The sequence below is a fragment of the Eretmochelys imbricata genome, chromosome 1 (assembly GCF_965152235.1).
Source record: "Eretmochelys imbricata isolate rEreImb1 chromosome 1, rEreImb1.hap1, whole genome shotgun sequence".
Classification (NCBI taxonomy): domain Eukaryota; kingdom Metazoa; phylum Chordata; order Testudines; family Cheloniidae; genus Eretmochelys; species Eretmochelys imbricata.
The window spans coordinates 200,936,083-200,960,582 of NC_135572.1; the positions used below are offsets into that span (position 1 = coordinate 200,936,083).

The 24,500-nt window shown below is 42.8% G+C and overlaps 1 protein-coding gene and 2 long non-coding RNA genes across 4 annotated transcripts in view; all 3 read right to left on the reverse strand.

Moving 5' to 3' along the window:
- Positions 1-6,966: 6,966 nt before the first annotated feature.
- LOC144259139 (uncharacterized) lies at positions 6,967-8,455 on the reverse strand. Its single transcript, XR_013344827.1, has 2 exons — positions 8,222-8,455; positions 6,967-7,633 (listed from the first exon to the last, which is right to left on the reverse strand). It is a non-coding gene; the product is annotated as an uncharacterized LOC144259139 (long non-coding RNA).
- A 63-nt stretch (positions 8,456-8,518) lies between these two features.
- LOC144267742 (uncharacterized) lies at positions 8,519-13,469 on the reverse strand. Its single transcript, XR_013346657.1, has 3 exons — positions 12,494-13,469; positions 11,863-11,941; positions 8,519-8,825 (listed from the first exon to the last, which is right to left on the reverse strand). It is a non-coding gene; the product is annotated as an uncharacterized LOC144267742 (long non-coding RNA).
- Positions 13,470-16,914: 3,445 nt separating this feature from the next.
- Positions 16,915-24,500, reverse strand: part of ATG3 (autophagy related 3) — a 31,681-nt gene continuing 24,095 nt past the window's right edge. The window contains exons 11-12 of one of the 2 annotated variants that reach the window (XM_077822000.1): positions 18,377-18,445; positions 16,915-17,200 (exon numbers count right to left, since the gene is read on the reverse strand). In XM_077822000.1, the coding sequence (XP_077678126.1) occupies positions 17,119-17,200; positions 18,377-18,445 (151 nt within the window). In that variant the 3' untranslated portion in view covers positions 16,915-17,118. The other variant, XM_077822010.1, reaches the window with a different exon arrangement.

The window sequence follows — 24,500 nt, forward strand, 5'->3', positions numbered from 1 at the left end:
CGTACGAGCAGAACTGCCATGGGGCTGTGGAGGAAAGGAGACACCAAGATCTTCATGGCCGAGGACAGCTTCGGGTGCCCCGGCAGACCCACGCTGGCTGGCCTGGAGAAGTGGGCAGAGACCCATGGGGGCTGAACACCCACCTGAAGGGGGCTGGGGGCACAGCTCCATCGGCAGCGACCTCAGCACCCCGCTGCCTCGATGCGCTGATCTCTGCTCGCCTCCCCTGGCCGCTAGGTCCTTGCAAAGCAGGCGGCTGCGATCCCCCTTAGCCGCTACGGCTGTGCTGCAGCCCCAGTGGCTTGGCTCAGACACCTCCCTGTCTCCCCAGGAACCTGGGTGGCTCTGTGCTCCTAACAATATGTTTTAACATCAGTGGCGCAGGGCGGCAGAGCCCGCAGAACCTTGGGCATGGGGCGGCAGCCAGGAACTCAGGCAGAAGCGGAGCCCTGCAAAAAACATGGGGGTACTGCAGCACCCCCGTACCGCTAGTCACCATGCCTATGTTTTGGGGCCCCCAGTCGTTGGGGGCCCTGTGCCACGGCACGGCATGTTTCAGGGTAAATCCGCTCCTGTAAGCGAACAGCAATTTTTAGTTCTGTGATCAATTCCTCTCTGTTGGTTAAGATGAAGGGAGTTGTAGCTCACAAAAGCTTGTGCTCAAATAAATTGGTTAGTCTCTAAGGTGCCACAAGTACTTTTTTTTTTTTTTTTTTTTTTGCAAATACAGACTAACATGGTTGCTCCTCCTCATTTAGGGGAACATGAGATCTCCAGTGTATGTCACTCAAGCTGAAGTCCTTTATGAGCACACAGCTTTTTTCCCTTCACATTATAGATAGGTGGTCATTGTGATGTTGCACCCCATAATGCTTTATGGAAATATGCCTATGAAAGTAAATATGACATAACTGGAATATGTTTCATGCTAGATATGCCATGTAACATCTCTGCAAAGGTTATGATCTACTGGATATATTGATCCTATTTGTATACCTGTATCATTTTTGTATTTGAAGTTTTGAATATTGGCTATGTTCTTGTTTAATTTTAAGTAGCCTCAGTGAAGCAGTTGGCCAGCTTCCTGAGAAAAGACTATCTCAGTAAGTGCCCAATCAAGAAACACTTAAGCTAACAATGAACTTGGAGATGCCAATCCACATCTGAGCTTCCCTAGGAATGTGGCCTGGCTGGTAAGAAACGGAGTCATGCATGCCCATGCGACTCCAAAACTCCATCTTGGAGCTGGATTCTGGATAGGAGAGAAGAGGGGGTCTCCATCCATAAGAGAAAATCTATTAAAGCCCCTGGGAGACCCCACCATTTTGTCTTCAGGTGACACAAAAGATAGCCTCTCCACCCCAGGGAGATGCCTGAAAGAAACTGGAACAAAGGACAATAGCTACAGGGGTACCTGTGGCACCTTAGAGACTAACCAATTTATTTTTTTGCGAATACAGACTAACATGGCTGTTACTCTGAAAGCTACAGGGATGTGAGTGATTGCTGGACTCAGACTAGGAGGCGGCTAGTCTGAAAAAAACTTTTTAGAACATCTCTGAGGGTGAGATTTTATCTGTAATCACTTTCTTACTGTATTAGGCATAGACTTGCATGTTTTATTTTATTTTGTTTGATATTTACTTTGTTCTAAGAAAAGGAGTACTTGTGTCACCTTAGAGTCTAACAAATGTATTTGAGCATAAGCTTTCGTGAGCTACAGCTCACTTCATCGGATGTATTCTGTGGAAAATACAGTGGGGAGTTTTATATACATAGAGAACATGACACAATGGGTGTTACCATACACACTGTAACCAGAGTGATCACTTAAGGTGAGCTATTACCAGGAGGAGACGGGGGGGGGGGGGGGAGAAAACGGACTTTTATAGTGATAATCATTTCCAGCAGTTGACAAGAACGTCTGAGGAACAGGTGGGGGGGATAAAGATGGGGAAATAGTTTTACTTTGTGTAATGACCCATCCACTCTCAGTCTCAAGAATTATAACATTCAAAAACCAGTTGGAGAACACTTCAATCTTTCTGGTCACTCGATTACAGACCTAAAAGTGGCAATACTTCAACAAAAAAACTTCGAAAACAGACTCCAACGAGAGACTGCTGAATTGGAATTAATTTGGAAACTGGATACAATTAACTTAGGCTTGAATAGAGACGTTCTTGTCAACTGCTGGAAATGGCCCACCTTGATTATCACTACAAAAGGTTCCCCCCTTCCCCCACCCCGCTCTCCTGCTGGTAATAGCTCACCTTAAGTGATCACTCTGGTTACAGTGTGTATGGTAACACCCATTGTTTCATGTTCTCTATGCATATAAATCTCCCCACTGTATTTTCCACTGAATGCGTCCAATGAAGTGAGCTGTAGCTCACGAAAGCTTATGCTCAAATAAATTGCTTAGTCTCTAAGGTGCCACAAGTCCTCCTTTTCTTTTTGCGGATACAGACTAACATGGCTGCTACTCTGAAACCTTACGTTGTTCTGTCTGCCGTTACTTGAAACCACTTAAATCCTACTTTTTGTATTTAATAAAATCATTTTTTATTTATTAATTAACCCAGAATACGTATTAATACCTGGGGGGGGGGGGGCAAACAGCCGTGCATACCTCTCTATCAGCGTAATAGAGGGCGAACAATTTATGAGTTTATCCTGTATACGCTTTATACAGGGTAAAACGGATTTATTTGGGGTTTGGACCGCACTGGGAGCTGGGCATCTGAGTGCTGGAGACAGGTGCACTTCTTAAGCTATTTTCAGTTAAGCCTGCAGCTTTTGGGGGACGTGGTTCAGACCTGGGTCTGTGTTTGCGGCAGGCGAGCGTGTCTGGCTCCAATCAGGCAGGGCACTGAGGTCCCAAGCTGGCAGGGAAAAGGGGCTCAGAGGTAGTCTCAGCACAACAGTTGGCAGTCCCAAAGGGGTTTCTGTGACCCAACCCGTCACAGTCACCCTGTTCTCTAATGTGATTTCATGGTCTGTAGCAGACATCAGTTAATACCCCATCTTCAGCTTTGTCGGTTAGACTATCGATCCATAAGCATTCAAGATAATTTGCTTCCAAACTGTCAGTGACTCAAACAGGTAATGCCATTTTTGACAGAATGCCACTCTCTCCCCCGTTTTGCCCACTTAATCCTTCCTAAATACATTATAACCATTAATTTTAATATTCCAATGGTGTGACTCACCCCACCAAGTTTAATACATACTAACCAGATCAAATTTTCTGCTCATAAATGCAGCAATGCCAATTTTTCTTGTTTATTACTCAGGCTCCTAGCATTGGTGTATAGGCAATTACAGAATTTCTTCTCTTCACGTCCCTTGATTACTTCCCCCCACCCCAAACATCCCAATTTTGTTCTGAGTGCTCATTATCTTCCCTCTTTTTATCTTCCCCGTTTGTTATTAGTTTAAATCCCCTCCTTAACTTCTGTAGCTAGCCTCCCGCTAGGAGATTAGGTCCCCTTCTACTGAAATGGAGGCCATTCAAATTGTACAGCCACCTCCTTACATAGAAGGTGGACCAATTTTCCACAGACTAAAACCCTCCACTAATTTACCTAGCCAACAGCTCACTTCCAGTGTCTTCTGTCTTCCTTTGCTCCTGGGACAGGAAGGACTTCAGGGAAGATCACTCTGACATTCCTCTCCTTCAGGACGCTTTTGAGTTCCCCGAAGTCCTCTATAATCTGTGAGGTATCATGTGAAGCGGTGGTGTTAGTGCAGATATGCACCATGACCAGTGGATTTTTGCCCACCAACTTCAGAAACCTATCCAGTCTCAGAGTGACATCTCCCATCTTCTCTCCAGGAAAACAGCACACTGTCCACCTGTCTCAATCCAGCATCTTTCCCTAACACGAAATCAAGAATTTAAGGAGTGACCTGAAATAAACAAACAATATGCCATGTTGGTCTGTGTATCAGCTTGGCTTGTGTCCTAGGGGCTTGCAGGTATCATGGTACCACCTCTATTTTGGAGAGAACGCCACCTGCCTAACATACAGCCTTTTCCCCAGGAACAGGAAACAGGCAGACATGGGTCTGTCTCCTAGTGTCAAGGTACGATCTTTGCCTGGGATGTCTGTCACTTTATGTTTGACAGAGCATCAGAAGTTTTGTTGCAAGGCACTGATGCAATGTCATGACCTTTGTCTCATTTGACTAACTTTAAATAGTGGCAGCCCTACATCCCGCACCATTCACATGTGGGATGGGAAGGGCAGGAAAGAACCTGCTGCCCTGCATGTGAAATGCAGGTCACTGATATTTAGCACAAAGCATCATTCATTAGATGCACCTACATCTCAGAGTAGGGCTGACACACAGTCACATCTATGGGTATGTCTACACTACGGAATAAGGTCGAATTTATAGAAGTCCGTTTTTTAGAAATCGGTTTTATATATTCGAGTGTGTGTGTCCCCACAGAAAATGCTCTAAGTGCATTAAGTGCATTAACTCGGCGGAGTGCTTCCACAGTACCGAGGCTAGAGTCGACTTCCGGAGCGTTGCACTGTGGGTAGCTATCCCACAGATCCCGCAGTCTCCGCTGCCCATTGGAATTCTGGGTTGAGATCCTAATGCCTGATGGGGCTAAAACATTGTCGCGGGTGGTTCTGGGTACATATCGTCAGGCCCCCGTTCCCTCCCTCCCTCCGTGAAAGCAAGGGCAGACAATCGTTTCGTGCCTTTTTTCCTGAGTTACCTGTGCAGACGCCATACCACGGCAAGCATGGAGCCCGCTCAGGTAACCGTCACCCTATGTCTCCTGGGTGCTGGCAGACGTGGTACGGCATTGCTACACAGTAGCAGCAACCCCTTGCCTTGTGGTAGCAGACGGTGCAATACGACTGGTAGCCGTCATCGTCGTGTCCGAGGTGCTCCTGGTCGCCTCTGTGAGGTCGATCAGGAGCGCCTTGGCAGACATGGGCGCAGGGACTAAAATTGGAGTGACTTGACCAGGTCATTCTCTTTAGTCCTGCAGTCAGTCCTATTGAACCGTCTTATGGTGAGCGGGCAGGCGATACGGACTGCTAGCAGTCCTATTGCACCATCTTCTGCCGAGCAGCCATGAGATGTGGATGGCGTGCAGTCCTTCTGCACCGTCTGCTGCCAGCCAAAGATGTAAAAGATAGATGGAGTGGATCAAAACAAGAAATAGACCAGATTTGTTTTGTACTCATTTGCTTCCCCCCCTCCCCTGTCTAGGGGACTCATTCTTCTAGGTCACACTGCAGTCACTCACAGAGAAGGTGCAGCGAGGTAAATCTAGCCCTGTATCAATCAGAGGCCAGGCTAACCTTCTTGTTCCAATAAGAACGATAACTTAGGTGCACCATTACTTATTGGAACCCTCCGTGAAGTCCTGCCTGAAATACTCCTTGATGTAAAGACACCCCCTTTGTTGATTTTAGCTCCCTGAAGCCAACCCTGTAAGCCGTGTCGTCAGTCGCCCCTCCCTCCGTCAGAGCAACGGCAGACAATCGTTCCGCACCTTTTTTCTGTGCGGACGCCATACCAAGGCAAGCATGAAGGCCGCTCAGCTCACTTTGGCAATTAGGAGCACATTAAACACCACACGCATTATCCAGCAGTATATGCAGCACCAGAACCTGGCAAAGCGATACCGGGCGAGGAGGCGACGTCAGCGCGGTCACGTGAGTGATCAGGACATGGACACAGATTTCTCTGAAAGCATGGGCCCTGCCAATACATGCATCATGGTGCTAATGGGGCAGGTTCATGCTGTGGAATGCCGATTCTGGGCTCGGGAAACAAGCACAGACTGGTGGGACCGCATAGTGTTGCAGGTCTGGGACGATTCCCAGTGGCTGCGAAACTTTCGCATGCGTAAGGGCACTTTCATGGAACTTTGTGACTTGCTTTCCCCTGCCCTGTGGCGCATGAATACCAAGATGAGAGCAGCCCTCACAGTTGAGAAGCGAGTGGCGATAGCCCTGTGGAAGCTTGCAACGCCAGACAGCTACCGGTCAGTTGGGAATCAATTTGGAGTGGGCAAATCTACTGCTGGGGCTGCTGTGATGCAAGTAGCCCACGCAATCAAAGATCTGCTGATATCAAGGGTAGTGACCCTGGGAAATGTGCAGGTCATAGTGGATGGCTTTGCTGCAATGGGATTCCCTAACTGTGGTGGGGCTATAGACGGAACCCATATCCCTATCTTGGCACCGGAGCACCAAGGCGCCGAGTACATAAACCGCAAGGGGTACTTTTCGATAGTGCTGCAAGCTCTGGTGGATCACAAGGGACGTTTCACCAACATCAAGGTGGGATGGCTGGGAAAGTTGCATGATGCTCGCATCTTCAGGAACTCTGGTCTGTTTCAAAAGCTGCAGGAAGGGACTTTATTCCCAGACCAGAAAATAACTGTTGGGGATGTTGAAATGCCTATATGTATCCTTGGGGACCCAGCCTACCCCTTAATGCCATGGCTCATGAAGCCGTACACAGGCAGCCTGGACAGTAGTCAGGAGCTGTTCAACTACAGGCTGAGCAAGTGCAGAATGGTGGTAGAATGTGCATTTGGACGTTTAAAGGCGCGCTGGCGCAGTTTACTGACTCGCTTAGACCTCAGCGAAACCAATATTCCCACTGTTATTACTGCTTGCTGTGTGCTCCACAATATCTGTGAGAGTAAGGGGGAGACGTTTATGGCGGGGTGGGAGGTTGAGGCAAATCGCCTGGCTGCTGGTTACGCGCAGCCAGACACCAGGGCGGTTAGAAGAGCACAGGAGGGCGCGGTACGCATCAGAGAAGCTTTGAAAACCAGTTTCATGACTGGCCAGGCTACGGTGTGAAAGTTCTGTTTGTTTCTCCTTGATGAAGCCCCCCGCCCCTTGGTTCACTCTACTTCCCTGTAAGCTAACCACCCGCCCCTCCTCCCTTCAATCACCACTTGCAGAGGCAATAAAGTCATTGTTGCTTCACATTCATGCATTCTTTATTCATTCATCACACAAATAGGGGGATGACTACCCAAGGTAGCCCAGGAGGGGTGGTGGAGGAGGGAAGGAAAATGCCACACAGCACTTTAAGCACAGCACTTTAAAAGTTTACAACTTTAAAATTTATTCAATGACAGCCTTCTTTTTTTGGGGCAATCCTCTGTGGTGGAGTGGTTGGTTGGCTGGAGGCCCCCCCACCACGTTCTTGGGCGTCTGGGTGTGGAGGCTATGGAACTTGGGGAGGAGGGCGGTTGGTTACAGAGGGGCTGCAGTGGCAGTCTCTGCTCCAGCTGCCTTTGCTGCAGGTCAACCATACACTGGAGCATACTGGTTTGGTCCTGCAGCAGCCTCAGCATTGAACCCTGCCTCCTCTCATCACGCTGCCGCCACATTTGAGCTTCAGCCCTCTCTTCAGCCCGCCACTTACTCTCTTCAGCCCGCCACCTCTCCTCCCGGTCATTTTGTGCTTTCCTGCACTCTGACATTATTTGCCTCCACGCATTCGTCTGTGCTCTGTCAGTGTGGGAGGACAGCATGAGCTCGGAGAACATTTCATCGCGAGTGCGTTTTTTTTTTCTTTCTAAGCTTCACTAGCCTCTGGGAAGGAGAAGATCCTGTGATCATTGAAACGCATGCAGCTGGTGGAGAAAAAAAAAGGGACAGCGGTATTTAAAAAGACACATTTTATAAAACAGTGGCTACACTCTTTCAGGGTAAACCTTGCTGTTAACATTACATACATAGCACATGTGCTTTCGTTACAAGGTCGCATTTTGCCTCCTCCCACCGCGTGACTACCCCCTCAACCTTCCCCCCTCCCTGTGGCTAACAGCGGGGAACATTTCTGTTTAGCCACAGGCAAACAGCCCAGCAGGAATGGGCTCCTCTGAGTGTCCCCTGAAGAAAAGCACTCTCTTTCAACCAGGTGACCATGAATTATATCTCACTCTCCTGAGGATAACACAGAGAGATAAAGAACGGATGTTGTTTGAATGCCAGCAAACATACACTGCAATGCTTTGTTCTACAATGATTCCCGAGTACGTGTTACTGGCCTGGAGTGGTAAAGTGTCCTACCATGAAGGACGCAATAAGGCTGCCCTCCCCAGAAACCTTTTGCAAAGGCTTTAGGACTACATCTAGGAGAACCGCAAATGCCAGGGCAAAGTAATCCTTTCACATGCTTGCTTTTAAACCATGTATAGTATTTTAAAAGGTACACTCACCAGAGGTGCCTTCTCCACCTGCTGGGTCCAGGAGGCAGCCTTGGGTGGGCTCGGGGGGTACTGGCTCCAGGTCTAGGGTGAGAAACAGTTCCTGGCTGTCGGGAAAACCGGTTTCTCCGCTTGCTTGCTGTGAGCTATCTACAACCTCCTCCTCATCATCATCTTCTTCGTCCCCAAAACCTGCGTCCGTATTGCCTCCATCTCCATTGAAGGAGTCAAACAACACGGCTGGGGTAGTGGTGGCTGAACCCCCTAAAATGGCATGCAGCTCATCATAGAAGCGGCATGTTTGGGGCTCTGACCCAGAGCGGCTGTTCGCCTCTCTGGTTTTCTGGTAGGCTTGCCTCAGCTCCTTCAGTTTCACGCGGCACTGCTTCGGGTCCCTGTTATGGCCTCTGTCCTTCATGCCCTGGGAGATTTTGACAAAGGTTTTGGCATTTCGAAAACTGGAACGGAGTTCTGATAGCACGGATTCCTCTCCCCAAACAGCGATCAGATCCCGTACCTCCCGTTCGGTCCATGCTGGAGCTCTTTTGCGATTCTGGGACTCCATCATGGTCACCTCTGCTGATGAGCTCTGCATGGTCACCTGCAGCTTGCCACGCTGGCCAAACAGGAAATGAGATTCAAAAGTTCGCGGTTCTTTTCCTGTCTACCTGGCCAGTGCATCTGAGTTGAGAGTGCTGTCCAGAGCGGTCATAATGGAGCACTCTGGGATAGCTCCCGGAGGCCAATACCATCGAATTGTGTCCACAGTACCCCAAATTCGAGCCGGCAACGTCGATTTAAGCACTAATCCACTTGTCAGGGGTGGAGTAAGGAAATAGATTTTAAGAGCCCTTTAAGTCAAAATAAAGGGCTTCATTGTGTGGACCGGTGCAGGTTTACATCGATTTAACGCTGCTAAATTCGACCTAAAGTCCTAGTGTAGACCAGGGCTATGAGAGAAAGCTTTGTGTTGCTATTGTGTGCATTTGTTGGTTTCCCCATCACAGTCTTACTCTCCCAGCAGAGAGGGCTTAAGACTGCCTGTTCCCAGACATGATTAAAACACATTAGAGACCCTACTGTGTTATAATCACTCTTCCTTCTTGCCAGTATTCCTTTAAACACCATTCAAATCCCTCCTACCAAAGTCAACTACTTATGCAAACTTAGGAGACACAAGGAGCAGAATCAACTATGAAGTCCTGTACGGATTATGCCATGTGGATCTGTATTACTGAGTTCAGTGCTTAGTTACTATAGATGCGGGTGAAAAGATGGTAGACAGATAGCAGGTACAATAGATACAGCAAACAGACTAGAAGCAGTATTTTTCCTGCCAGCTCTTATTTCTACCCTTTTAATGACTTATTTTTAATATACTAAACAAGCAGAAGGGAAGGATGGTCTTGTTGGTAAGGCACTGGATTAGGACTCAGGAGACTGGGAACCTATTCTGGCTCTGCCACAGATTTTGTGTGTGACCTTGGACAAGTCACTTAACCTCTCATTACTTCAGTTTCCGCATCTCTAAAATATGGAGGATAACCCTAAAGACTGATGAATGGGGGAAATGACTGTAGTATTATTCATGAATAGTGTGCCTCACTTTCCCTATTACATGTTTTGTTACTGACTGAATGCCAAGAGTTAAGTCAAAGAAGGCTATAAAAGGGTTATTAAAAAAACTGAGCAGAAAAGGTAAAACAATGACAAAGATGAATCAGCCTCTGATACGCACCTTCAAGCAGCTAACAATGGCTGGGCCATCAATGGGGGAAGGTTCCACCTGTGTGGCTCCATCTATGCCAGAATGGTTTACACTTCCCAAGGGCTAAGACTGGGATCAAAGGAGATATAAAACCTGAAGAGACCGTAGAAAAGGGAGTGGGGTTGGGTGAGCTGGGAGAGGCTACTCGGTATATCTGAAAAAGCAGACATGCTGGAAGACTCCCTGTGATGCACAGGGAGCATGCTGCAAGCAGAGTATGCTGTTCTTCTCAGTTCCAAGATGGGACTAAGCCAGACCTACCTGAGCTATGGCTACAGAGGTTAAGCTTAGGTAAGGAAATATGCATGTAAGACTGTTTACTTTATATCCTGGCTTTGTGTGCTTTTTACCTTGAGTGGAAGACTAAATGATGCTTTGTTTTAAAGAAGCCATTTCTGTGACACTGCAAACTTATGCTGGGTCAGGCTCCCAGACAAAAACAACTTGCAAGTGCCAAGCACAGTTGGACTTGCTGAATTAGTCCTGCTTGGCACCTAAGAGGTTAATAACCCAGGGCCTGGGATGAGTGAGCCAACTGAAGAATTCCACCCCAGGAAAGATAAAAGCACTTGTGCGGGATGCAAAAAGGGTAGGGCAACAGTGAATTGGGCCCAAAGTTCTTAACCATGGGCCTAATCCCGCCCATTGAAATCAATGGCAAAGCTCCCATTGACTTCAACAGGGCAGGAGGCGGTAGTGCATGAGAAAAGCAGTGGCAGGTACTTTTATTGCTTCTCTTAAATGAATGAGCTCCCCTACCTCTATTGGCCAAAAGAATAACTCAGGGCAAGATCTGACCTTTCATGTTCCACAGACCTCTCCCTGTTCTGTAGTATGTTTAAACTGAGAGGAAACAAATCCCAGGAGTACTTCTCACACAGATGATCAGATATAGTAAAACTGTGGCTTCCACACAAACCAAAATCCATTTCAAGGGCGCTTGTTTAGAAGCCACTGGTGGCTTTGTGTCTGAACCACACATGATTAAGTGAAGAAGGGCATTTTCTAATAAATTAGAAATTGTTAATTTTTTTTATTAGATTTCAAATTTCAAAAATATTTAAAAGATCACTGCCAAAACAATCTTATTTTTTAAAAAATGTCCTTACCTGTGCTACTGTCATCTAAGATGAACACAGAAGGCTTTCTGAAAGAAATTACTTTTTCCCCATTTATGTTGTGTTTATGTGCTGCATGTCCCTCAGCTTGAACAGTGAAACAAAGCTCTTCAGTTTCACCTTCTGAGTCTAGTAAGTTTACTTTTCTGGGATTTTTTTGCTACAGCATCAGGCTATTAGGTTTGTGTTTCCAACATTATAGGGAAATGTTTAAATGTCCAAAGAAGTTCTAATTGAATTAGTGAAAAAAATAATGAAAATATATATATCCATATTGGTTTTTTTTAAACAAACAGCTTTTTGGCCTAGTATTTGACAGTGTACCTCAGAGCGCTTATGTCAACATCTCAGCTCAGATATTTTATTCTCTACTAATGAGAAAAATCTAAATTCACAGATTAAAAAGACAAAACCAAAACCATTTAAGGAAAATCCTAGATGGAAAGTATGCCTTCATGTGTGTTTCACAGATTCAAGGCCAGAAGGGATCATTATACGATCATCTGGTCTGACCTGTGTAACTCAGGCCATAGAATTTGCACAGCACCTAGTTCAATGAAGCCCCAGTCCTAACTGGGGCCTCTAGGAGCTACTGAAATATAAATATTAAACAATAATGGTACAGAAATGGAAAATAAAATGTCACTTTAAAAAGAGTAGTAGAAGCAAATCCATGTTATCTTACTTATTAAAGCGGATGCTAGTTGATCTGTTACACACAACAAACAAGTTCAGGGTCACAGATTCAAATCCTTCTTAGCACAAACCTGAGTATCTAATGATAATCCCAGCAAGAGAAAAAGTCTCTTGGAGAGGTCATGGGTTCACAAGCCTTCAGGAGATCATCTGTTAAAGATACAGTATACAATACAACTTCAATAAGCAGCAACCTTTCATGGTGCTTCTGTCTGATGGTAGATTTGGCATTATATGATGCTATTACAAAATATTCATGAAGCACTGTAAAATTAGAGTACTTTATAAATGTAGAAGACAAACTCTGTGCCCTAAAAAGTTTATATTCTAAATAAGGTAAGGGAAAACTTAGGAGAACAGTTCAGGAAAGGGATATCCATGTTTGTGCCACACCTGAAGAGACTCCTGTAATAAACTGTAACAATCCTCCATTGCACCACCAAATTAGATAAGCAAGGTTGGAAGACAAAGAACTGTAGAATAGTTATTAAACTGCCTTGAGACAAAAAGAATTGAGAAAAAACAATTTAAAATATGCATCCAGCAAACATTTCCTGTACAGAGCAGGGCGGAGAGGAGAGAAGAACACGATTTTTCTGGGCAAACAAAGGAGTTAATTATTCAGCTGCAGCAAATACCAAAAATACCATTTTGAACATAGATGTGTGTGAGAGAAAGAGAGAGAGAGACTGACTGACTTACCAGGCCCAATGGATGCATTTCAAAACTGGGAGTGGTGAAACAATCAGATGGGTATAACCATTTCTACAGAAAGGCATTAAAAACAAGAGAGGTCTGCAGGGTCTTTCTCCGGGAACTGGTGAAATGGCTCCTTGGGGAAGTAAGCTGAAAACAGGACATGTTAAAAATCACAAGGGCAAGCAAAGGCAGACAAGCTGTAACGGATAAAGCTTCTTTTTGGAAAGAAAAAACTTTTACTAGAAAGGGACTTGTGTGTGGTTTACTTATTTGATAACCACGTTGCCCAGTGGGTAGAGCACTGCCATGGAACTTAAGCAACGTGGGTGCTAGACCCTGCTCTGCTGGGTGATCTTAGGAAAGTCACTTCCCCTCTTGGTGCCTCGGTTTCACCATCTATAAAATTAGGAGGATGAACCTGACCTCCTTTGGAAAGTGCTTTGAGATCTACTGATGACAAACCTGCACCTAGAATCATAGGGTTAGAAGGGACTGCAAGGATTCTCTAGTCTAACCCCCTGCCAAGGCGATCCAGCCTCCTTTTGAAAGCCTCCAGTGAAGAAGCTTCCACAACCTACTGAGGCAGTCTGTTCCGTTGTCCTACTGTTCTTCCAGTTAGGAAGTTTCTCCTGAGATTTAATCTAAATCTGCTATGCTGTACTTTGAACTGTCCTGCTCCCTGTGGCAAGAAAGACCTTTTCCATCTTTTTTATGGCAGCCTTTCAAGTATCTGAAGACCACTATCATGTCCCCCCTTAATCGCCTCTTTTCCAAACTAAACCTTTTGCAGTCATTTATATTGGTGCAACGTGCGAACAAATTAGAATAGCAGCATTTCGCACTCACTTGGCCCAGGTGTAAAAGGGTCCACAAAGTACAGTGCAGTGTACAATTAGGTCCCAAAGCATTTATGTGCTCAAAATCTGTATAATTCCCCAAAAGAAAAGAAGTCATAGAAATCCACTACTGTGCTGTTCTGAGAGAGTAGCCAATGCCCTCATGCTCTCATGCCAGGCCAGTCAATAAACAGCCTCTCAACTAGATGTCCCCTCTATGATGGAAAAGGTAGTAGTCATAAAGGGGGGTGTGGGGGGGGGGAAATAAAACCAGCACAGCAGTCAACATCCAGACTGTCAAAATCATACAAGGGATGAAGGGCAATTAAGGCAGCTTGTATTATCTGAGATACAGCCTTTTGTAAATTGGGGGCTGATTATCAAAAAATACGCTCTAGTTTTGCAACTTCATTTCAGACATACATACTAAATACGAGGTTTTGTGATCAAACTAACTTTTGCTCTTCTCATTCAATTTCACAAGCTAAGCCCAAGGGACTTGTATTCCTAGATAAAAAATTTGTGTGTTGGATTTTACTTACATAATTACTGGCAGACAGAACGTGTGTAGGTACAGCAGGGAATGACTGCCTTAGCATTCTGTTGGTCTAATGAGACATTTATAAGATAGATCTTTTCCTGTGGACTCTGTAAGGCTGTATGACTGAGAGCAAGGTGTTCGAGTTTCTACAGTCATTGATTAGATTAAGTTGCTTGTTGTGGACAGATAAACATAAAAAAAAATTCATCCCAGGGCAGTAATATAAGGACAAAGTTAAGAACCCCCACTAAACTTCAGCCCTGTATTTCTATATTTCCACCTGTCAAGGTTTTACATTTGCCTTCGGGGCTGAATTTCATCCTTTCCAAAAGCTTTTATTTAAACATAAATAAAAAAGTTACAAAAATATTTGCAATAGTTGAGTTACTGATATACTCTTACCATTGCCTGTGGCTAATGGAGATTTTTATTTGGGAATCTGTGTGTGTGTTTGTCTTTTTTCCCCTTAACGTTTTTGAAATGTTTGACATACGTTAAAAACTAGTGTGCCATCCAGGGTAGGAAAGCTAGATGGTTTTAAGCATTCCAACTTCTGCAAGACAGCTTCCCTACTTCATTCCTGAATTCTTAGGATGAAATGCTGACTCTGCTGAAGTCAGTGACAACTCCACTTGACTTCAATGTAGTCAGGATTTCACCACTGGTTTCCCTCAGTTTTAGCTCTCTGTGGAGCAGATACAGAACTCAGTAGATGGGCAAGACACTGGAGGCCCAGTGCAGATGCTATTACAATCCACAGCAGCACCTATAGAATTTAAAACACATGCAGGGAGGCACACATACGAGAATAGGAATCAAGACATTTTGTAGAGCAGGAGGCAGATGTATGGACTTGGGAAAGACAGATATAGTCATGGTAGCTTCAAGATGAACCACAGACAAAGGGACCTCTTGTAACTTGGCTTCTCTATAGCCTCTCTGAGATGGAGGCAGGAGGGAAGGACTGGAGCCTGTAGGAGTTCCTGAGATAGGATTCTCATAGGGGCATGGAAAGCTACCATTGAAGTGCCTGTGTTAGGATCTGCTGATGGCAGTAGCTCAGTTTCCTCTCTTCCATGCATGTATCCTAAAGGACGTCTTCTACAAAGAGCAACAAAATAATTGTGTTGATGGAAGTCATTGACTAACTTCAGCATCACTGTTTCTCAACTTTTCTGCTGGCATCAAACTACATGTTCCTCCTATATACCTGTGAAAATTCTGTTGCTGGTGGTGTAGATTCTGCCACTTACATCCAGGGCCAGAAGAATTGCAGCAAGGGAGATTTAGGTTGGACATTAGGAAAAACTTCCTTACTGTCAGGGTGGTTAAGCATTAGCATAAATTGCCTATGGAAGTTGTGGAATCTCCATCATTGGAGATTTTTAAGAGCAGATTAGACAAACATGTCAGGAATGGTCTAGCTAATACTTAGTCCTGCCATGAGTGTAGAGGACTGGACTGGGGGGGGGGGACATTTAGGGGGTTCTGGGGCAAAATTAGGGATTGGTCCTGCTTTGAGCAGGGGGTTGGACTAGATGACCTCCTGAGGTCCCCCCTTCCAACCCTGATATTCTATGAATGGGATTGTTGTCAGCCTCTAGTGTACCTGGGTGGAGGTGCAGGTGAAGATTTTGCTGCCACCTAACTCCCCATTGCAGGCTGCTGAAGATCATCATTTTCCCTGCAGAGGAAGGCATTAAAGATTCTGCCACTGCAGAAAGACAGTAGCATCAACAGCTGGCTGCCTCTAGGGTATCACCCTACTAAGACAAGGCTACTAGTGCACAGATGACAGCTGTTTCTTTTTCTTTCCAAATGTAGCAGCAGGGTCTTTCCAGGAATCTTCTCAGAAATGCTTCAGGGGAGTTCTCCTCTCAGGGAACTCTAGTGCCTGAGGGAAGGTGACAGGTTAAGTAGTAGGGATGGAGGAATTTTGAAAGTTTCAGATGGTATTATACTTAAGTGACAAATATTTGAAGAGGGTAAAGGAGGACTGAAAAGACCAGAAAGAGCAAAAGAATTCAGAATGGTAGTGGTTGAAGAGGCTAGAGACTACAGCATTGGACAAGTTTAGCTTCGGTCTGCCAGAGGGTATCTACTAACTGCACTTCCCTCAAGTTAATGTTTTCCACAGTTATGTGAAATTATTTAATCTGGAACAGCTATGTATAATCAAGTATCACAACTAGGGGTATCTCAGGCACATAGTATTGTTTCAACGTTTGGGTGAGTACATGAGTACTCATGGGTGAATTCAACAGTTGTTGGGCTCAGCTTCATGTAGTTGAAACTTTGAACATCGCCTCCCACAAGCAGTTTGGAATGAAACACAAGTATTTGAATCCATGGAAAGAACAGAAAAGGAACACAAGCACAGCCAGGGCAAATTCACGTACAAATACTGGTGGAAGTTTATGGACTACTGGTGGGCACGACTATTAACTACTAACCCAATCCACTAGGGGATAGAGAACCACATTAAAAGCCAGTTAACATTTTGAAATATTAGCGTGGAAAAAGCTTTTTAAAACAAAAGCTTAAGGCACTGAGTGTATTTTTGTACCTTCAAGATTAATCTGGAGGCCAAGAGAAAATACACTGAGTTAGGAATGACAGTATGTACCTCCCAAATAGGCTTTCTTGCCCACCATCTCAACACTATGCTTTAACAATTCATACAAGCCATCTTTGCTGTTTCTAGGGCTAGCTATTTTTGCTTGTGGCGCAGTACAAAGTTAAAACTTAGATATGATTATCACTTGTTTTCTCCTGCATCTTCTCAGAAAGGCACTTGAGCAAATCACCACAAGTTTCACCATGTAGTTCTGGGATAGCCATCAATTATACAAAAAACATCTGAACTGGAAGTTACTTGAAAAATAAAAAGCATTTTTATTACTGAAACCAAAAGAACCAAGCTTAGGCTAATACTGGAAAGCAAAGTTTTAACCTTTGATAAGAAAGAGCTACTAGCTGTAAGTAAAAAAAAAAAGATGCTTAAGGACTAACTAAGATTATGTGAAAATAAAAACCTATACTGCGAGTATAGGAATGAAAAATGGTTTATTTTACACATAGATCTTTATTAAAAAGTAAGGCTGGTAGTGGAACTTTTTATTTTGATGCATAAACTTGATAAAAGTTGAATGTTACAGAAACTGTGTACAATGCGGAACAAAAGTCACATGTATAGGGTTTTTTTTAAAAAATCAGAACCAGTAATTAGCATAGACATTTGTGATTTCTAGTTACATTGTAAAGTGCCTTGTGTAGTCATATTCTATAGTTGGAATGACCGCTTGTACAAATTTCAAGAAAATAAGAAGATACCTGAGTCTCTAGTTAAGGTAAACATGGAGTAAAAGAGTAATTAAATGCTTACTTTATATCCAAGAAAACTAGGTAAAATCATGCCTTTTGTAAGTGGCCTGAATCTTATCAGTATTTCATTAGGTAGGAAAAGTATAGCTTAGAAAGTCCAAAGGGGGACAAGAAAATAATACACTAATATAGTGAAGAATGGCACTTTTCAAAACTTATGATTTGAATGATCAGGTATTATTTCAAGTTTAATAAATTCACTTATTTTAAAAAAAAACTTTACCCTGCTAACACTAAGCCAGTTTTGTATGAAATACTTTGTGTTTACATTGAATTGCTTTCTATGGGTTACCTTCCAGTTTAACTTGCTTTAGACATATGTTACACCACATAATCTGTCCCATCCACAGGTAGCAGATATGAAGCAGACTCTACAGTTTGTGTCCATCTTGAACTGTAATAGAATGACAGAGCCACATGAAGGGTTAAAACCCCACACTATTAGTTTAGTTATCAGCCTAACTAGCTGTAATCTATACTGGTACAACTTTCTTCTTTATTCAAGGCATAAGACTAGCTGGTATGAAAGCTGCTGCTGGTGGTTCAGGGCTTTCAGCTGCACCACAGCCACCCCTTCCCTTCTTGCTTTAGAACAGGAAAGCCATTTGAAGGATTCATTTAAAGGGACACTGGTACAGTACCCTGAAAGTGACATTTCTGTCTGAAAGTGATGTACTAATATACTAATTGTGTAATCATTGTACCTACTGTTATTACAAGTGTCACTTAAGATCCCTCATCTCACTGAGAGATCAGAGAAAGTACTGTTTGTACAAATGCAACTGACCAACAGAAGTGTGAAAGTGACTAGCTATAACATGAATTATTTTCACTGTTCCGTTGGTCAGTTGCATTTATTTTAGAATTAGCATGAGATCACTCATGAACTTTGCTGGGGGAAACTCAGTCAGCACATGCATACTACTTCCCAGTTCCTGTACGTAAGAAAAAAATGGCAATTTGGTGTGCCTTAGATGTTATTGCTAATCTAAAAGTGACTTCAGTAGTAGTAAGCCTCCCAAATTACCTGCAAAATAAAGTTTTAGGAATGGACAGAGGATGGATTAGACCTTTATTAGATAACACACTCTTCAGAGGTCTCCTGACATTCCATGGAAAGGATACATATGAACTCCAAGTTCTCCCCCACCTTCTGCAACTGTTTCAATTATTTTCTTCATCACTTCTGCATGCCTGAAAGTAGAGTGGAACTCTTAGAGATATCATGCCAAGACAGCTCAGTCTTCCATAACTCAATAAAATTAGATTACTTGTGCAGATTAATAGCCTTAAGTAGTATGACTGGATGGCTACAGAAAGTGGTATTTGGATAGGGAATTTTTTTAACGTTTAGCTTACTGGCGTAAAACCAACTGCAAACCATGACTTATTACCAACTAATGGCTGTTTGGTTAGGCTTCTGAAAGACCAGGGCATACTTAGTCCACATCAGAAAACACCCTGAAGAACATTATCCTTGTGGGTAAGTTTCATGCTTCACCCTGGACATGACTGCACTGTGTCAGAGAAGAAGTACATTATTGTGGAAGTGTGGAATGAACTGGAGTTAACTCATCTGGGGGTAGGTTGCTTCCATCACTAAAACATTGTTTTAAAAAGGTTAGGTGCTAGGAAAGCAGATCAGTGCATGACAGTTTTCACAGACCAGATAAAAGCCACAAGATGCCCTCCATACTGTTAAGTCTCATACTTTACTGTTTAGTATTGCAGAGGCAATTTTCAAGATAGTTATGGCTGAGATTCTTATTCCAGATTATGCACAACAAAACTTTAAAATTAAATCGTACTAACAGAATACATTTCAAAGTTCGTGATTTTCATTTTCAAAACAAGTTTAAAACTCAGATCTTGCTTTTACTTACCTGCCATATCAGAATTAGAAAGTTCCAGTTTCTTGCAATAGTTGTGTCAACACCTTAAACTGCAGCAAAAATCTTATTTTGTTTTGGGGGGGGGTTAAATTACATTTAAACCCTTCCACAAATGTCAGTTTAAATTCACTGTTCCATTAATCAAGTCATTTTACTAGCTGTTAGCATAAATCTGACCATGGAGCACTGTGGCCAGAATGAGATTAAAATCAGATGCACTAATTATTTATATTTGTATTTTCATCGAGCACCTTTCATACATGGTACTTTGTAAACTACAAAGCAAGCACTTCACCCAGCACTGAAATGGGCTGTGGAGAGACAAGAGCAATTACAATATGTTTAGGGCCCTTTGTTTTCAGTTTTTATTTTATTTAAATTTTTCCAGGAATTTATCAGCCTTTATTAGTACAATAAAAACAGGCGAAAAAAAGATGGAAAAAAATTTTTCTGGGTAAATATTGGGTTATTTTGGTGGATGGAAGGAAATGGGAAAAATATTCAATAGATTAATGCTTCAATGAATGGAATTCAAATGTGGTTTGCTGCAGAACTCAAAACACAGTGACACCTCTGAGTTTAAGGAAACAATATATCTCTAATCCCAATAAAACTTTTCATTTGAATACACAGCTTACTGTTGCAGATTTAGAACTATTAGCCTATAAATATTTACATTTAATAATTGGGCCACGCTGTTTGCAGTGCATATAGTCAACTTCATCTCTTCTTTTTTTTTTTTTTTAAATACTTTCAAATACTTCCTTTGTTCTGAAACGTATTCAGATACAGATTTTTGTTTTCTTTCCATTGTAGTGTTTCAGATCTTGAAAACGTTATCTGCCAACAGCTTGAAATGTGTACATGGTGGGCGTGAGATTCATAAGTAGGTTCACATTTACACACTTCAGAGCTTGTATGTGTGTGCACATCTTCTAGACTAATACATAGCCTTACTTCAACAGACCGCTTTGCATATACACAGACTAGTGTATTAACGTAACACATAAACATCATGTATTTATTATTTTCCTAATAAAACAAGTTTTTATATATTTGAGTAACAAAAGTAGGGTGAAAAAAATCAGAACCCCCCCCCCCATAATGCTGTTTGCAAAACCTGGGATTTTTTGGGGGGTGGGGGGAATTAGTTTAAATTGAAAATGAAGGGGCTTAAATATGTTGCACAATCGTAAGGGAGGAGAAAGTGAACATTTCTACCTAATGACACTGGGGTAAAACTCCACTCTAAGAATAGCTATAGGACCTTTAATATGTCCATGCAGACCAGAACCCCAGTTAAAGGTTTTGTCAGTGCTCCCTGACTGGATCCAAAACTTGTGCTTCCAGATCTGATGCTCAAAACACTAAGAAATATTTTGGCCACCAGCAATTCTAAATTTCACATACACCATCTGCCATGCAAGCCAAGTTATGTAATTTGACAATCAGTAACTCTGTTCTTTGCTTCTGTAAGCTATCACCATTGTTTTTCGTTTATTTCAAATATGGGCCCAGATGTACTCACTTATTGGCATTCTAAACATTGGAAATGTTTCTCTTTTACAGTGTTTGGCACTTTAAGCCACCATGTTTTGACACATATCTGGAGAAACTACATCAGTAGCTGCATATAGAGCTGCTCTAGCCAATGCATCAGAACTTTTCACAACCAGTTACAGTTTCAAAGTAAAGATGATTGACATGTTTCCAATATAACATTTGTAGACATGGCAGGGCAGGGAGCAGTAGCGAGAAGAGGTACAGAGTGGGAAGAAGAGAGGACTGAGCAGAGAATAGTTCTCAGGCAGAATTGTAGGGGAGAGAAGGAGGCAGCAAGAATGACAAAGGAGGTGCTGCACATGAAGATTGCTTTAGATATGCTTTTAGTTTAGGCTTTTGTACTCAACCTTAATTTGTGAAAAATCCAGAGGATATGAAGACAAGCCAAAGGAAGACCACAAAGAAATTAACAGGATTTTTTTTTAAATGGTCATCTCAAACTGACTGCTATTTAGGGGAAGCTTACAGAATTTAATGAAAGGGCTCAGATACCATTATATAAATACTTAAGTAGATGGCTATTAATTTGCATTCAGTCACAACTCTGTTAGGTCAAAGTCTAGCCATCTTGCTCATGTGATTCTGAGAATGCAAATAAGTGGTTGCCACATTATTAAAATGGATATTGTGAAGTGGAATGAGTCAAAGAGAAGAAGTGGTGTTGGGCAATATCAGAGGACTCTCTCTCACAAGCTATACTACTTATCCTTACATGCACTTGCTGGGCAATCATAGCCAATTAATATTTTATTAGTCCCACTTCAATACTACTGCAGAGTGGATTGACAAAAATTTACACAGCAGGTGCTTTTTATATATATTTCAGGACCAGTCAAGCTGTTCACCTCTCTGAATTCTCCGATGTCAATTCAGCCATGCTAAGGCTGTTTCATTCTAGTTCAGAGAGTAAAGAAGTTCATTCCATGGCCATTGAATACTTCATCTCAAGACATCAGAACAATGCTGCAGCTTGGTGGAAGACTTCTTACAATAGCACTGCAATTTTTCATTATACAATCTAGCCATAAAATGCTGCCATTGTGTTCCTTAGAGTGCAAAACCTGACAAATTTCAATAATTTGCAGTCCCACAGGAGCCCACATATTCGTGTCGCTCTTGCATCCCTACAGTTTTACAAAAATATGCACAAGCGCTTATGGAAGCGGAACTAAGATTGGAAAGATCTGAAGTGTTTTATTTGAGCACTTCATTTTTAAAGGGAAGCAAAGATCTTATAACTTCAATATCAGCCACAAGCCTCCTCCCTTCAAAGTAGAGAAGGAAGAGATAGTAGTCCTACAGTCTGTACTAGACTAAGCCAGACATTCTAGGCTCAACAGTCCCTCACAATTTTAAAGTGAAATGTACAAAAAGTAGTCCTGGGAAATGCTTTTGCGTGTGTGATAAAGGATGGCTATCTGGACTCATAAGAGAATTCTGAGGAACAGCTGGGAAACTGGGTCTTTGCTGGACATTATCCTGTATCAAACCACACTGTATGGACTTCAAGGAGAATGAAAAGAAAAGTGAGGCAGCAATGTGAAAACGGCAATCTGAAGAACTGCAACCTAGAAGGGTCCTGAAGGCCTTGTTTAATCTAGAGTTTAGTCCTTTTGTAATTAGAGTTAAATGTTTGCCAGTTAACTTGAGCTAGCTAGATACTCCACCAATGCTTATTTCACTACAAACATTTGATCCACCCTGTAGCCTAGATTGGACCAAAGACATTTGTGTCCTAGAACAAATGTTCGCAAATGATAATCTACACATGTTGCAATCATATTAGTGGTCTTAAAATAATTAAGAGTCAATTAACTAGTTACAATAGGGCTAAGAACTTTAATCCAGATAATGTCAAACATTGCTACTCCTACCAAAGACGATGACAGCCATGCATTGGGCTTCTTTCAGTCCCACAGGCTTCAACAAACGGAACAGCCATCAAAATAAGCTTCCTAACACAGAGGCCTCAGTAAGAAGATCTCTCACTGAGAATTTGTTCTCCCAATTCTGAGGACCCTCTTCCTACCAGTGTAGGAGACCAAATGAACTCCTAGGAAAATCTTTCATACTTCTGTGCGCCTTGAACATATTGTGTTAAGTGACTAACTTAAGGACTCAAGTTTGAAAACGCTGGCCTGATGGTTTAGTTACGCCTTATGAATTTTGTAATTCATGTTCATTAAAAAAGGTTAAGTCTAAAGAAAAAAGCTTTCCAGGATGGAATGAAACAGGACAGTCTGGTCCAACAAAAGTGATTGGTCTCTTCGGCTTTCACCAACTTCAACAACAGGAAAGGAAGTTTTAATAATGGAGTAGGGAAAATTCAAAGATCCCCCATAATAAAGTGTGTCAATGTGGAACCTGTTTATGAAGGTGACTTCTGTAGTTGCTCAAACACAGTGAACTGAATGAGAACTAGTAGCAAAACCAGCATTACCTTTAACTGCAGCTTCCTGGACCTCCAACATCCAGCCATCTTGGAAAGCACTAAAGTTGCATACACTAGGTTGTCTCCCTCCTCTACTCCCACAACACATCTTATAATGAAAACTATAGAGTGAAACTGCTAAGCTTTAAGAAGTGCACCCTGGACACTGAAGGGCATAGGAGTGAATCCTTCAGTTGACAGTATAATATTGCAATTTTTTTGGTGAATACTTTAAAAAAAATCACCAAAAAATGCAGTTTCAGGTCAACAAACTATTTGCGAAATCACATCAATTTCACATAATAGTTTTGAGCAAACAAATATCAAAATGTTTCAGAGAAGTCAAAAAGTCACATTTCATTTTGACCAGACTCGAGGATTTAATTTTAATTTGGGCACTGAAAGTAGATCTAGATCTACAAAATTGGGGGGGGAGAGGCGGGGGGGGGGGGGAAAATGGATAGGGGGACAGGCAGGGCTGGTGATGCCCCCACTCCTTAAAACTCACTGGGATGTGGGATACCCAAGTTCAATTCCCCACTTCTGCCTGATGTGGAGAAGGAATCTGAACTTGGGTCTCCCACATTGTAGGCGTGTCCTAGCCCCTGGGGCAAGGGATATTCTGGTAAGGGGCTCTCTCAATTTCTCCTCTTGAAGCTGTTCCGCTTTTTGTAAGTAAATTAAATTAATTATTGGAGCAGAGCCTTGAACTTGGGTCTTTGACATCCTAGATGCATGCCCTAATGAATCCATAGGCTACAGAGTCTCTTTCCCTGACTCAGTCACTGTTCATTGCCCAGTTCCTACTTCTACAAACTTGTGGATCTGCATTTATTATTGACAAATTGATTAAATGGCTGCCAATTGACTTCTTCTAACACGAAATCAGTAAAAACCACTTTTACCCATAAAGCAATTGCTAAAACACAACTTGTGTGACAATCCGGATTACTTAAAATGTTCTGTTCAATGATTCAACAAGTGGTTAGCGTGCAGCTTGCCATGGTATCCCTTTTTCAGTTCCTCCTTTGAAACAAAATATGATGGTAATACATGCCACAAAAGAAGAACTGCTGAGTGACCAGGCTGCCACAGTGTTGTGAGCCAACAGCTACTTTCCCAGTTGTCGTCAAGCATAGCCCTATGTACACCACATTGCACAACTTATGGCTGGGCAAGGAAGTGACGGAGGTAAGACAGGAAAGACTGGAATTTCTTTGTGAAGCAAAGATTAAAGCAGTACCCTTGGCTACTGTTTCTATCTGAAATATCTAGGAGCAGCTTGGAATCCAACAGGCCCTTTTAACTTCAAAAAGTAAGTGACTGAGTGGGCAATTCCCACTCAATAGAGAAGACACCTTTT